General features: G+C 32.0%; 2 protein-coding genes across 2 annotated transcripts; one reads left to right on the top strand and one right to left on the bottom strand.

Annotated features, from left to right (window-relative positions):
- Positions 1–1,260: 1,260 nt before the first annotated feature.
- On the top strand, positions 1,261–1,662 carry LOC121211026 (ATP synthase epsilon chain, chloroplastic). The gene has a single exon (XM_041083198.1). The coding sequence runs from the start codon at positions 1,261–1,263 to the stop codon at positions 1,660–1,662; it is 402 nt and encodes a 133-aa protein (XP_040939132.1).
- Positions 1,663–6,707: 5,045 nt separating this feature from the next.
- Positions 6,708–15,228, bottom strand: LOC107940004 (ABC transporter A family member 7). The gene is given in 19 exon segments (XM_016873412.2): positions 6,708–7,221; positions 7,480–7,568; positions 7,729–7,834; positions 7,932–8,060; positions 8,308–8,392; positions 8,476–8,585; positions 8,854–9,054; positions 9,633–9,875; positions 9,878–9,993; positions 10,480–10,563; positions 10,666–10,791; positions 10,870–11,032; positions 11,669–11,827; positions 12,773–12,897; positions 12,998–13,117; positions 13,744–13,888; positions 14,029–14,108; positions 14,229–14,613; positions 14,922–15,228. Coding segments are annotated over 19 exon segments (2,850 nt in total). The 5' UTR covers positions 15,006–15,228; the 3' UTR covers positions 6,708–6,921.
- Positions 15,229–16,049: the final 821 nt, after the last annotated feature.

The following is a 16,049-nucleotide window of genomic DNA, read 5'->3' as shown; positions in this document are numbered from 1 at the left end:
ATTTTGGCTTTGTAAGGTTTCCCAAGTTTGCAGAAGCTCGTAGAACCATCGCCAAGCTTAATGGATATGCTGTGTTTGGAAGTTAGGTCTTCACAAGAATGGCTAGATTTAATCAAAGATCTTCCTTCTAGAAGAGAAGGGATTTGACCAAGGTCAAAGGGTGAATAAAAAAAACCACTACTTCTTGAGGAAAATATTTTTCACAATGATCGAATCTTGATTAATGGTCTTATGTTCTATCAATTATTGAATAAAACCACTACTTTTTTTATCAAACATGAATAAGAAAACCTTTATCTTAACGTTTATGCATGAAAAAGTTAACATAAACCCTCTTGACTTGGTTGACTGTATAATCTTGGTCTTAATTAGGGTTTTGATCGTGTCAAATTAGATACTATGGAAACAAATAAAGAAAACATAACCGACAAAAAGGGATTTCAACTAAATTAAGGTTTTGGTAGAAGTATATTAAATGAATTTATTAAAAATTTGATATAATTATATATATTATTTGTCGTCTTCCACAACAGTCGAATCTAGATTAATGTTCTTATGTTCTATTAATTATTTTGAATAAAGCAACTAGTACTTTATCGATTAAATATGAAAAAACCGTTTTATTTTAACATATATGTCAATAAGTTAAAATAAATTCCCTTGACTTTATTAACTTATAACGATTTAATGTCAATCATAATGAAAGTTTTAATCGAGTCAATTTAAATAGTTACTATTTAAAACTAGTGGCAAATATTTCCCACTCTCTTCTTTTCATAAAAAAAACCCTAGCTGCTCAACTTTTTAAAATTCAATTTTTGCTTCATCGGCGGCATTGGCTTTTGGGTTGGTTGTTGATAGCAGTTTCTTCAATATCTTTTGTAGTTCTATTTTATTTTTAATTTCAGTCCACATTATCGTAGTTTTGTCCACAGTTTTGTTGTTTTATTTTGTCCACTCTGTTTTCTTTGAAAACAGATGTGGTTGTATTTTCACTTTTTATTTTAAGTCATGCTCTGACGTATATGTGAAGTTTGTCAATATAAGAGTTTTGCCAGAGCTTTTAAGACTTGTTCTTGAAATGTTTTATCATGATAGATCATATTGATGATGATAGATCCGAGATGATAAGGATGAGGATAGGTCATCTGAGACCTGGCCTTTTGTGCATTACTAACATGGTGTGTCTTTTGGAAGTTTTTCTTGGTTGGAAGCTACTGGGAAGGCTACGAACTTAGAAATGGAGACCAAATTAACGAAATGACCTTAAATCTTTGCATACTTACCCCTAATCGAATTCTTTGGGATTCAGAAGTGAAAGAAATCATTTTATCTACTAATAGCAGGAAAATTGGCGTATTTTCAAATCACGCGCCTATTGCCGCAACTATAGATATAGGTATTTTGAGAATACGCCTTAACGACCAATGGTTAACAATGGCTCTGATGGGTGGTTTTGCTAAAATAGACAATAATGAAATCACTATTTTAGTAAATGATGCGGAGAAGGGTAGTGACATTGATCCACAAGAAGCTCATCAAGCTCTTGAAATAGCGGAAGCTAACTTGAGGAAAGCTGAAGGCAAGAGGCAAACAATTGAGGCAAATCTAGCTCTTAGACAGGCTAGGACACGAGTCGAGGCTATCAACGCGATTTCGTAACAAGTTGGTTAATCGAAAGAATTTCTGTAGAAACAGAATTTTCATTTATACATCCCATTTTGATTATGCCGATTAAATAGAATCAAATACAATCAAAAGTAATTCTGTAACAACTCGAAATTTATGATTAACGGAAAGTGTATTATCGAGTCTCCATTTTTTGGAAAATGAATTCGTAAATATTTTTAATAAATATTTACGAAGTTAATTGAGTGGTTAATTAGAGTTTAATTAGGTGAATTTAGTTTAAATTAAGGATAATTAGGAAAAATGAATAAATTGAATAAGGGGTAAAAGTTGAATTATAGATTAATAGAAAGTAAAAAGGACCAAAATGGCAAATATGCCATTTAGCACAAATTGAGGCAGCATATGAAGTAAAAATCTAAGATTTTTACTTAGATTTTAATTATAAAATATATATATTAGTAATATATTATATTATATTATATTAATTTAAAATAATTATATTATAAGATATTTATATGATAATTAAATTAAATTCATGACAAATGTATGGTGGTGATTTAATACAAGTGTATTAATAAAAATACATACACTTGTAATACTATAATTAATTATTAAAAAGATATTTATTAAATGATTATATTATATTATATTATATTAATAAATAAATAAAGCATGTAATAAAAGAAACAAAACATAAAAAAAACAGAATATAAAACGAAACAGAGAAGGGAAAGGGGGGAAAGAAAAAGAGAAAGAAAAAGAAAGGAAAATTAGGGATTTCAAGGTTCTAAGCTTAAGTGGTAAGTCAATTTAGTCTTTTTTCTTGTAATTTTGATGTTTTTGGAATCCTAGAGATAAATATTATTTGTTTTAAGTGGAAATTTTGAAAGTTATTAGATTTCTAGATATTGTTCATGTTGAATAAATTGATAGAATTTCAAGTTAGAAGTGAAATAAGGATTGAATTGTAAAATAAATCATAAGTTTTGAATAGTAGGGACTAAATTGAAAGAATTTCAAAATTATGGTTTTGTGGTGAAATTAGAGAGTTGAAATTAGTTTAAAGTGGAAATTGAATAAAAATATTGAGCTAAATATGAAGAATAAAAGTTAGTCTCGGTTTAGGGACTAAATTAGAATTTAGACAAAAGTTGAATAAAAATTTGAAATATTCAATGTGAAATTGACTGGTAGTGTATTGATAATTTTTAATTGTTTTAATTTTCGTAGCTAACGTTGTCCCGAAAAACCTCGGCTAAGAAAGGAAAAGGCAAAGTCAACAAGGGTTAGCTCGAAAATTACAATTTGTATTTCTATAATCCGAATTTAATTATTAATTGTTATATTTTAATTTAAATGTTTATGGTAAAAAAAATTAAGGTAAGTGTAGTATATTGGATATTGAATTGAGTGTTTGTGAAATTATGATTTATGTAATATTTGAGCATTGGTATTGAATTTAAATTGAATTGGTATTTAATCCGAATTTTAATTATTAATTGTTATATTTTGGTTTATATGATATTGTAAGTAATTAAGGTAAGTATTAGTAATTGTTATTGAATTGAATTTATATGGATATATGTGATTGATGTGAAAATTGAATATTGGATGTATGTTATATTTGAAAAATACATTGATTGGGAATGTGATAAAATTAATATGAATAATTGATTATTGTGAAATTTGAATATTTGTTATTAAAAAGTAAAGTGAATTGTATTGAATTGAGAATATATGTGATTAATTGAAATGTGTATTGGTTGAAAAATTGAAAGTGAATTGAAAACCCTATTAACAGTATTCGGGCTAAGTCGGATATAGTTGGCATGCCGTAGGATTGGAAGTGTTCAGGGATACTTCGACCTTGAGTCGATGAGGCACTATAAGTGTCGTACTATTACTTTGACTTCAAGTCGATGAGGCACCATGTGTGTCGTACTATTACTGTTACTTCGGTTTAATTCGATGAGGTCTGAGTATCGTACTGTTACTGTTTACTTCGGCAAAGCCGATGAGGCACTGAGTGCCGTACTGGTGTGTTGGTTGGATCCGTGTATCCGTCAATGTCCAAGCCATGTTAATAAGGGTAAAAAAGGTACTGAATGACCGACTGTTACTAAATGATATTATAAAGGTTCTGAATGACTGACTGTTATTGAATGATATTGATAAATTGATTGATATTGAAAAATATTGACTGATATGGAGCTTGGAATAAACGAATTACTGATTGAAATGTGAATTGTTGAATATTATTTATTGATATTGAACAGTGAACAGTGAACTGAAACATGATTGAAACACATGAATTATGTAACTCTAAATGGGATATAAGTGAATAATATTATTGCTCAAGTGAATTGTGAACATATTGTGGAAAATTATATGGGTTAGTAGATGAAAGAATTGATTAAGTTATAAAGGATTTATCTATGAAATGAATAATTATATAATGGTGATTGTTATATGATTTTTAAGTGAAAGTTATATTTTCATATTATTAAGTGTTCAAATTATAGAAATACCACTGAGTTCATACTCAGCGTACGGTTTGTTTCCATGCGCAGGATAGGTTAAAGTTAGACCATTGAATCAGCATCCCAGGCTGATCTCGAACTCAACGTGATGAGGTATATTAATTATTGGTAATGGCATGTACCTAAATGTCTATGTGGGTCATTTTGGATTGTCAATGTAATGATGAAATAAGTAAATTTAGATTTAGTAATAGTATATGGTAGGAATTGGCTTATTTAGTAAGAATTTGAACCATTTGATCATGTATGTGAAATACTTAAAAAATTCATCATATAGGCACATAAAATATCTAATTTGACATGTTTTGAGTAGGTTTGAATGTGATTTAAAGTAATTGAATGAATGGTTATTGGAATGTTTGGTATCTTAAATTGCAGGGCTGGTAAATTTGTTGTTTAAGGCTTATTTTGAGTCCACACGGCCTAGCACACAGGCGTGTGGACTGGCCGTGTGAAAACTGCACCTTAATACTTTCAAGTCAGAGAGTTACACAGGCTCTCAACACAGTTGTGTGACCTAGCGACATGGCCATGTGATCTAGTGACACGGCCGTGTGAGTCACACGGGCAATCCACACGGGTGTGTGGGTACTTTTCATAAGGAAAATTTTGAAATTTTGAGAAAAATTCGTAATGATTTTAAATTAGTCTCGAATTGATTTTACTGTTCATATTGGGCTTCGAGGGCCCATTAAAGGGACAATATGTTAAACCTATGATAATTGTAAACAATTATTTTAATTAATGTCCGTAATTGAACTGTATTGACTGGTAATGTCCCGTAATCCTATTCTGGAGACGGATAAGGGTTAGGGGGTGTTACAAATTTATCGTCAAGTTGACTTGACGATGGCAAGGGTAGGGTGTAAATTTTAATAATTTGATCGAGTTGATGCAATTATTCTACTGTTGTAGTTACTGTCAATTTGTCCTCCTTTTCTGAAATTATTTTGAAAAAAAGGCATTTGTGTTAGCTTGAAACGATTTATTTATAATTTATACTCTGTGTCATATCTTTGTATTATTATCATTCATGTTTTCTATTAATAATAATATTTTTCTTTAAAAAAATAGTATTTAAAAAAGGAAAAATATATAATCGATATAAAAAATACATTCAAATTCGGGTTTCAATTTAATCAAATTAAATAAACTCATACTTCGAAAATAAAATTCAAATTGAACTAGTATTTTTTTGTTAAATCACCTAAAATTGGATGGAAAAATTAGTGTTTGTTAATTTTATTACATAACATACATGTAGATAGGCACGTATATGACACATCAGTATTTAATTAATTTTTAAAATATTTTAAAATTAAACTAATTAAATGAGATAATGATAATTTTTTTAAATTGAAAATCTTTTGAGTAATACCGTGGGAGGAAAAAAATCGTCAAAATGGTGGGGCCCATTCTCTTGAAATGGCATAGGCAATACAGATATGTATGAATCCTCTTAAGATTACTTACCAATTTAAGAGATTTTTATGTATTTATTTTTAAATGAATTTAAAAATATAAAAAAGGTTAATTACATATACACATCATCTAACCATTGGTTATTATATTTACAAAAAGTTTCCTTTCTCTCTCTTTTTATTTGGATAGACATTCATTTATTTACTATTTTTTTGCCTTTCTTATTTATGTGAGATTCCTCGTAAAGCTTCGACAATCTTGCTCTAACCAATCTCCAAATATGGAGAATTTATTGTTCCTAACCATTTTAGCTCCCTGTTCACACATGGGCTGAATTACAAGTATCAAAATTTTCATTTTAATTTAATTTTTATATCATCATTTTATGTATATATATTACATGCACAAATAATTATAATTGTAATAGGTAATTTGTAGGTACCCAAAATGATAAATTTACTTTACAGAATTTATGAAATTATAAATTAATATGCCAAAATTTTATAATTCATCTTTAGAATAAAAAAATTAGATAAATTAAACTTGAATTAGGTAAATTTTAGAATAAGATAATTTCAATTACAAACACAATAACTCCATTTAAGAAATATAATTTTAAGCAAATATAATTTTTTATATTTTCTAAAGTTTTAATTTATTTTAATATTGATTTGTTAAAATTTTCAGAATTTTTATATATTTTTAAAATTTCCAATTTGATTTTCATATTTTTCTTTTTCTTTTTTAATCTTTTACCTATTATTCACTTAATAATAACTTGGTCGCGTTTGAGGTGAGAGGTCTCCTTCTCATAGGGATTATTATGCCAGTATCCAAATATATATATATAGTACAAAAGCTAATTTTATATGAAAGGTTTTTTTTATGGGAATTATAAGTCAATTAACTGGTTAATTTAATATACATCAAATGTAAATTATCATTCAAATAAGCCTCAAAATGATGTTACTTCTACATCAGTTTTTATACTTGACCTCACTTGTGGATGCTTAGCCACCATAATCTCTTCTTGCTGCAACCTCACTTCGCTAGGAGCAACATTGTCACATTTTTTATATTATATTATAGAGTAACATCACACACATTCTCTTGTAACACAAATTCTAGTTTTATATAATCCATAAATAAGAAAGGAGAATCCAATTCATTTACAAGGTAATCGTATATGACAAAAACAAAAAGCAACACTACAACTCTATCTGTAGATGAATGAAATGCTTCTAGTTCAAAAAAAAAAAAAAAGGAATGAAATGGTTTATCATATATGAACATCGTAGATATAATAAGAGGAAGAGAAATGTGAGAATCATGATAATATATTGACGGCCTGCGCCCCACGAGCAACCTTGATGAAGACATCCTCAAGAGTGGTGTCAGCCAAACCCCATGCGAACACTGTAAACCTGCTCTTTGCATTCTCAACTGCTTGGAATACATCTGCTATTCTCACCTCTTGCTTTGGCATCTCGAACTTCTGTGTTCCCGAGATTCGGTATATCTTGTTAGCATTTGGGGAGAGATGTTGTACCATGTTCTCCACTTCTTCCTCGTTATTTGAAGATGTTGTTATAGTGAATATGTAAGATCCTCCATATCTGCCCTTCAGCTGCCATACACACCAATCATAGGTTAACATAGCTTTTCTCACATCAAACACCCAAACAAACTTTAGAAGAAAGTGTTCGGAAAAAAATAGAAGATTAAATAGATATATTAAAGATAATAGAATAGAAATTCTGCAGATAAGAGGATTAGTTCAAAAGCTCTGGTCTATGGATAGGGTGTGTAACACGCTACCGTGTAAAAGATGAGAGGAATGAAAGTTTTATCAAGTTGAGAAAATTACTATTAGAGTCAAACTAACCTCTTTTGCATTTCCTATGCACTGTAAGGCGCCATCTACAAAAATTCCTAATCGATCACATAGCACCTCTGCCTCTTCCATTGAGTGCGCTGCAAACATTCAGATAATATTTGTTGGTATCTAAGGGCCAATACTTCTCACCTTCTATTATCAATAATCTTTTTAAATGAAGTGAAAAAGAGAGAGAGCAAAGCATGCAAATAGGTTAAAATCAAGAGTGGCAGTGCAGAGAGAGAGAGAGAGAGATACTGGTGAGAATAATTGCCCTGTCTCGTTTTGCCTGTTTCACAACACTCCACAGACTATTTCTTGAAGCTGGATCAAGACCGGTACTGGGTTCATCCATAAAGACAACCTATTTGCAAAATCTCAAATGATTAAAGCCATGAACAGCACCCCAGGATATAAGATTAGTAATGTCTTACAAAGAAATGTAGAGTGAACCATTTTACCTTGGGATCCCCAATCAGTGAAATGGCAACGCTGAGTCTCCTCTTCATACCTCCACTGTATTTGCCCGCATGTTTGTCTGCAACCCCTCCATGAAATAGGTTGACACTCTTAAGAGAGTCTTCCACTGCCTGAGGCAATTGCATGGGAATGAGCAAAAATAGAATCCCAATATTTTACATGAGGATAAACTACATCGCCTCAACCTGGTTTTCTATGAAGGTCCACCATCCGCCCTTAATATTTGAATATTAAAAGACAAAACGGACGTCTGATAGAAGGGCCTCTAGACTTTATATTTATAATTAAATAATATTTATGAGCATCAACTTCTCCAAGTAAAATCCATAACAAGCTAAGAAGGTAATCTTGACTTACTTGATTTAATGCAGAACCTTTGAGGTTCTTCAGTCTCCCATAAAATAGCAAGTGCTCCCTCCCAGTTAAAGTTTCCCAGAGCAGGCTAATTTACAAATAACAAAATAAGAAATCTTTCAACATGGAAAACAATGTGTTTCTTGGCAAAAGGAAACAATTATATCATACTCATGCTGTGGGCAGACACCCATGCTTGTATAGATTGTATCCATAGAAGTCAGTATATCCAATCCCTGAAGATATGCTGTCCCTGATGTTGGTTTTGTAAGCCCAATCATCTGTCCACAGCATAACACATCAATCTTGCATAGTTTTTAACAGCTAAACCTGATTCTATCTTTATTAAGATACAGGCAGGAGTAAGACGAAAGTAATCCCAACATAGGGAACAAAATGGCTAAAATTACTACTGGGGAAACAAACTAGATCCTAACATGGAAGATTTCACTTTCAGCCCCTCACGTCACAGAAAATGCATACGAGTCTGCTAAGTGCATAAAAGAACCATACTTTCAAATTAGAGAGAGAAAAAAAATAATACACTACCATATTAATTAAAGAAGTCTTGCCAGCACCATTAGGTCCAAGCATGCCAAAACACTCCCCTCTAGGCAAAGCAAGAGACAATCCTCTCACAGCAATTTTCGCAGGATTTCCATCCCTTGCAGGATATATCTTTTTGAGGTTGTCACAAATGATGGGATAACTTGTAGTTGATTCAAGTAGCAACTGTTCAACTTTCCCTCGCTGGAAACAAAAATATAAAAGAAAATATTATTACACAAATGAATTATTCATATCACATTGAGCTACAAACACAACACTTTGAAAGATAAATACTAAGCTACAGTTGTACACTACTCAATGCATAAAAAGTTGTTTTAATTGGCAATGGACCTAGTTGAGTTAAGATAATGGCATAAAAGCTAGAAGGATGCTGTTAGAGATGCACATCTGAAGAAAACTAATAATACTAAAGTTGGAAGAGGTGGAACATGAAGTCTGAACTGGACATTATCTGCTCCATTAAGGCATAAACAAGAAACAGCCACCCTTCTATCACATTAGACCAACTAATGAAATTAGGGAGAAAATGGAATTCATGCTTCTTTAGAAAGATTTGAATGATCAAACCATTTTCGGTTCTACCATAAGAAATAATCATGTTAATAGAATAATAAAGATCCATCTGTCAGTGAGTGAAAGGCTAGTCTTTTGGAAGACTATGAAAATTAAGGGAATAGCGGTCACTGAGCCTTTCAAAGAAATCTACCCTTCAATGAGAAGATGCATTCTACAGAGCCAAAGAATCGGAAATATATTACCTCCTGATTAACATCATCTTTATCCATCTGAACAAAAACTTTTGATCCCTGTCTTTGCAGACTAGAACTCCTAAAAGATGATGCAGGCTTTCTACGGAATCTTTGCAAGAAAAACAGAGGGCTCTTCCCGGCACCCGAAGATGAAACCTGATCCACATAATATGCTACAAATAGAACCACAAACCACTCAACAAGAATGATAATCATGACCTCACTCATCCCATTAGAGCTATCACTCAAATCCCCCACCGCATCCCATGTGTGCCCATATAATTTCCTTGGAAAGAATATTCTCCAAACTCATATAATCCCCGATACAAAGCAAATCCAGGAAATAACTCCATTACAATAAGCCAGCCTCCTACAAAATCAAAAAAATGAGTCTCATAGTAAGTATGGAGAAAGGTACAAGTGAAGATGGTCAGTTTAAATGAATAATAATGAATCTTTAGAGATTGAAAGAATCTACTTCTAGAAATGTGTCACAACTATTCTAAGTTTACAGAAGCCAAATTTATTATTACTACAGCCTCTGGGATAGAATTCATTTCTCAATTCCTTACTAATCACTATTTCCCAGTTCCCACCATTCAATAAGTCAAAAGAAGTAATTGACTCTCAGAAGCATGAGTAAAAATAGTAGGATGAGGTTATTCAAACATTTATAAAAGGAACGGTCTCTGCCAACAAAATTAAATGCTAAAATCAGTTGCTTCAGGCCGCAAAAGATATTAGCTTCTTGAAAGCATCATCTAATCAAGATATTAGTTTCATTAACAAATAATTCAAGCATACAAGATAAAGATAACAAATTGCATTTTTATAAGTCCTTAACAGTTAAACTTACTGGGAAATGAGTCATCTTCAAGGAAGGGCTGGAAGAGAAAGCCTCCTAAAAGTCCTGTTCCAAAGACAAATATGTATCCAACAACTGCAACCATTCACAAGTAGTTACGAGAAATAAGTCAGTTAACTAATCTTTAAAAGAGTAGACTTTTGCCAACTAAGAGTGAATCGAAGAGCTAAGATAGACCTGAAGCAGTCTTAACATTTGAAAACATTGCAGCTACAAGGAAGGCCAGGGAAATTTGCAGATTTATGTAGAGGAAGTAAAACACAAACTGGATGCTATAATCATTTAGTGTGAAAAATTTCAACCCTGGAAGGAAATCAAACACATTAAAAGAGAAGCTTGAAGTAAAGATATTAAAGAGCAGTTAACTGATTAGATTAGTACCAATGACTGAGCCAAATATCACAAAACATAACATGTACAGCAAAGAGATGACAAGAAAATATGCATAAGATATCATCCAATAAGGTCCATCTCCAAGCCCGTGCATTTTCATCATAACTCGCAGTTTTTGCTGTTTTTCATAGACCAGTGAAGCCAACACCACCTACATTGAAAACCAGAATGTTAAGGCAAATATAGAACAATATATTATAAACCGTCAAGACATTAACAGAAAGAGATCATAACTAACAGTTGACAATGACTCAGGAAAATAAAATTGTAACCATGACCTTGGATCAGATTTTCCATATAATAAGTTTGCTCATAGGTTTACGAGGCAATGCAGAAAGCCGACAACTAAGACATAGATTTGTTATCCAAACGTCATAAGAGTAGAGGTGAAGTGAAAAGGAAGGAATATTGCAGGAAGAGGTGCACGGTTAAATTTTGCTTACTGGGCTTATGCCATTACATGAAGAACAGTGGAGCACTGACAAATGACAATAGTTGTCCATGTCAATTTGCGATAACCTCTCATATCATCTCTTTATATAACAACACTAAAAAAGTATTCCCTTGGCCCTTCGTGTGAATATTGCGCATTGTTCATAACTAACCCCGATTTTTATCTAAAAATCTCCCTGGCATGAATTAGAAATTAAATCTGATTGTAGAACTTTTACTATCAAATAAATGTTACCAAACTGTGATAATTTTGATAATGATCAATAGGAGTAATAATGTTAAAATTGTGCAACCATACATAAGGACGAATACCAATGAAAAGAGAAATACTTACGGGGAACAGTTGTAAAACAACCCATGTAAAGAAGAGTGTTCCCAGAAGAGATGACAAATCAATTCTGAGTTCTGTTTCAGGTTTTGGCATTTCTTTGACAAAATCTAGTAGCATTTTTGTAGCAGGCCCTTGCAAAAACTGAAGGTAGGCATTGGATACCTGTAAATATGACATTAGCAAATATCAGTATTCACTAGCTTTTGATCAATAAGCAACTACCATATAAATTTGTGGAATAAAGAGAAAGGTAGCAAGAAATAAGAAATAAATTTATAAAAGGGCAAAGCACATTAGTAATGCAAATCGTATAACATATTTGGACCATTGAAGCAGCCTTATCCCTTAGAGTCACTGACTAAACCAAAATGCAATGTGCATAGATAGAATATATAGTATAGCCAAAAAACTCAAATATGATGGGTAAGGTTTCTATTTGTACCTAAAAGGAACACCATAAGCCAATTAAAATGATTCAAGATTTTAAGTAAAAAAACAATTGTCATATTTTGCTGCAAAAACAGAACACCTAGTCTCCAGAAAAATGGACTGGAAAAGACTAAAATAGAAACAATGAACCATTGGTTTCTCAACCATATTCCCATTAACAACTGTTTGGGGAGCACGGTTGAAGAAGTAGAGTACAGAACTCAGATTTTAAAGCCTCTCGCTCATAGTTTCCTAAATCCTAACTGCTTAGTCAAAACAGATTTGTCCTGCTAACATATTTCTTGCTGTCAGATGTTGATATATAAATCGCAACAACCTTACGAACCAAAACCGGAAAGAGATGATGAGCTTACAAGAGATAACACCAGTCTGCTTGAGAAATCAAACCAGAAAGAAATCAACGTATATTTTAGAATGGTTCTCATAGATGCCTCTTTTTCCTTATAACTTTTTTGTTCAATCCATTAAGTAAAACTGATGAGCAAGATTTGACTCCAAGACATTCACGCCTTCCTTTCTTTAGAAAACTAGAGGATGATATTTGTCAACCATTTTAAATAGTATATGAGAGTCTAAGATTAATCCCAGGTATAAGATTAGTACTGCCAAAGAATCAGGCAAGGAGGAAAGCTGACTTTAGCTAATTCAAATATATACCAGATTGACAGATCGTGGAATCCGCAACAATGCCATAGAACTACCAGTTGAGTAATTCCTATAGGTAGAATTGTACCAGACGCTCACATTAAAATTATTGCCATCTGAATTCAAGAAATCATATGCTGTGGAAAAGATAAATTTGTCAGTATTTTTCTCTACCACACATGATTTTATGTAAATTAGGTAAAACAATAGCAACAACACAATTTAAGCTAGACTAACCTGAAACAAACTCATCTATCTTCTCTTCTGAGTTCCCTTTTCTGTAACCTCTATACAGCTCATTGTTCACCTGGGAAGAACTATTGCGCCATAGGTATAAACCTTGAACACATCGTACCTCTACATCCACAGAAAATTAAAGAAGTAAGCATAGAATCACCATCTTCCTGAAATCAAATTTTAATGCAACATTGTGATTTTTCTTTAGAGAAAGGTAATATTGTATGGAAGGACAATTAATCAACTTTGGGTGAGTTCCTGCATTGAATTTCTAACATAAATGAGCTAATCTAAGGCATTAGGTTTACAAAGTGCTCTACTTTGAGATTGTTTCTGAGTTTTACTGACTATCTCAAAAATAATAAAGAATCAGGCCAGAGAAGTTCAACAAGCAGAGTTTGACCCTATGAGACCTCAAAGGCAATAAGATCTGTCAATGTGTTTTCCAACAACAATATATGTGTAAGTATCATAAAGGAGCCTTAATGTTAGATAGATTCATGCAAGTCTAAAATCTACCTACTAGTGCAACAAACTTGTACTTGGCAAAATAAACAAGAATATGAAAAGTGCAACAGCTATGTAAGTTTACAACACAAAGGAACTTCAAATTAATGTATTTTCCAACAAATATTTCTTGTCCTTATATGACCATGCCTAATATTCTTGAAAATTTCCATTGTGGCATTTCAACTAGTCTATTCATGCAGTCTCATTCATATAACAAGAATGTCAGTGGCATATACCTTTTTCCCTGGCTATAGATGATTGGTTGATTAGAACAGAAAATGTTGAGTTTGATGTGCATTGACTTTGAACGTTATAGAGGGGAAGTGCTTGAACAATAGCGGGTTCGAGGTAATTGTAACCCTCGGGATATGTTGCTGTACCCTGAAAAGTTTTGAGAAGACAAATTATAAACCAAAAGATGGGAAGCAGTATTATGACATCAGATTCTAAATCATCACCAAAATCAGAAACTATGTCTATATAAGTGGAAAAAGGAAGGAACAAAAAGGAGAACTACTTACCAGGACATTGCTGGACACACTGCTTGCAAAATCAGAGGAATTGATATTCAAAGAAGTTGAGAACATGGTCTGCGTCAAAACTACCAAAGCCAGAAAAAGCAAGTTTTAATCTGATGTGGTTTCATCTTTCACTGCAGCAATTAGTTTAAAGTCAAAGAAACTTGAATTTTAAAACAAGGGATGAGAAGTAAGATGCATACTTTGACTAAGCGTTTGATTATTCCCAGTGAAAAATGAAATTGCAGGACAAGTCCCCGTACTTCTGCAAGACTCATTTGGGAAGTCTGCAGCCATATTTGAATCAGATCTAACTGCACGATATTGGGGACCTGGTACTTGTAATAGTGCAGGCCATTCCGGGGGATTGGGAATAGGACAAGTTGATACTTGATCTACTGTCGAGTACTCTATCCCACATTCTCTCCTCTGGCAATTACCATTTGCGTTTCTTTCAACACAGATACAACCACAACGATTGTCCGCATTATCTAGTGAACTGTCCAACACTTGTTGCACCACAACAAACAGAACACAGAAAAATAACGGGAAGGAAATCAGCCGAATGTTTGCCCCTATGTTCCTTTTCTGCAAAATACCATAATATATAAATAACAAAACCTTTTCAAGGAAAAAATTTTATTAAGGGGAAAATATCAAAGATCATCCTACCTAGTAAACCAATCATCAACAACTGAAATAAGCAATCGTAACAAGAAATACAAAGCAAAACCAGGCAAAAAAAAAAAAGAAAGAAACTCTAACCCAGTATTGCTTTTCATTTTCCAAGTTGAAGTTTACTAAAAAAAAAATCCGAAATTTTCACAACAAAACAAAGATATCTTTTAGGAGGATAAAATGAATGGAAAAAAGGTGAGAAATTGAATGAGATGGACCTGAAAAGTCAAGTTCTTTCTGAGAAGAGCGTTGGCCTGCGTCCAGAAACTGGCTGGCCCCAGTGTTGGACGCTGATCCGCCATTGATACAACTTTGCTTAGACGAAAATCAAGTTGTAAAATTCAGAGAAAATTAAGAGTTTAAAGTCTTCGGGTATGGTTTTATAGGAGGGAAAGGGAGCTGTTTTTCTCAGCTGTTTCGTATATTTGCTTTCCGGACTGCTGCTTATTTATTAAATAAAGGAATAAACCAGTCTGAAATCTGAATTCTCCTTTCCTATACTTTTACTATTCTGGTAGATTTCCAGATTTCCCCGCTATTTTCAAACCTTGTTGCCTATATTATTATTATTATTATTCTACTCATCAAGTCTTAACGCGTTTCGGCTCTTTGGCCCTTTGCTTCCAAAATACCCCCAGTTCTTAGCAGAAATAGCCGAAATGTCCTTGGAGACCAAACATATGTTATTTTATTATAATAAAAAAAATAAAACTAAATGCTATTTTTATTATTACTTCTAACTTTTTTTTTTAATTTATCGGTTGATGTTCCTTTTTATGAATTTCACCTTTTCTAATATTACCAGGAAGTAATTACCATTTCCCTAAAAAGTAATTTGCTTACCCTACTATAGATTATTTCTTTACCTTTTGTTTTACATTTAATATTTATTGAGATGAGTGAATGATACAAAATTCGAATCGAAATTAACAAAAATAATTTTTAGATTTCTTGTTAATATATTTTTATTTTTATTTATTTTCTTGGTGTAATTATCATTATCTATTGATATCACATTAACATGAATATGTTAACATCTAAACTGACAAATCCTTGCCGTACGGCTCCAATAAAATATATAAGTGAATTAAATTTCTTGGATATTTAACCTATAGGTTGAAGTCAATACCATATCTTTTTCGTTAAGTAAAGAATAAACTAACTTAAAATTCACAACCTATTTGGATTATTCCTATTTTTTTTATTAATTTAATCATTCTAATTAATTGTTTAAATTAATTCATTAATAGATTATTAACGTTATCTTTATAATTAATCTAAAATATTCTTTTTAATTTATTTGTAATATAAGAGCTATCAATTCTCATCACCATCCATCCTTTATT

Source organism: Gossypium hirsutum, chromosome A12 (genome assembly GCF_007990345.1).
Source record: "Gossypium hirsutum isolate 1008001.06 chromosome A12, Gossypium_hirsutum_v2.1, whole genome shotgun sequence".
Lineage (NCBI taxonomy): Eukaryota > Viridiplantae > Streptophyta > Magnoliopsida > Malvales > Malvaceae > Gossypium > Gossypium hirsutum.
This window is presented reverse-complemented; position numbering and strand designations above follow the sequence as displayed.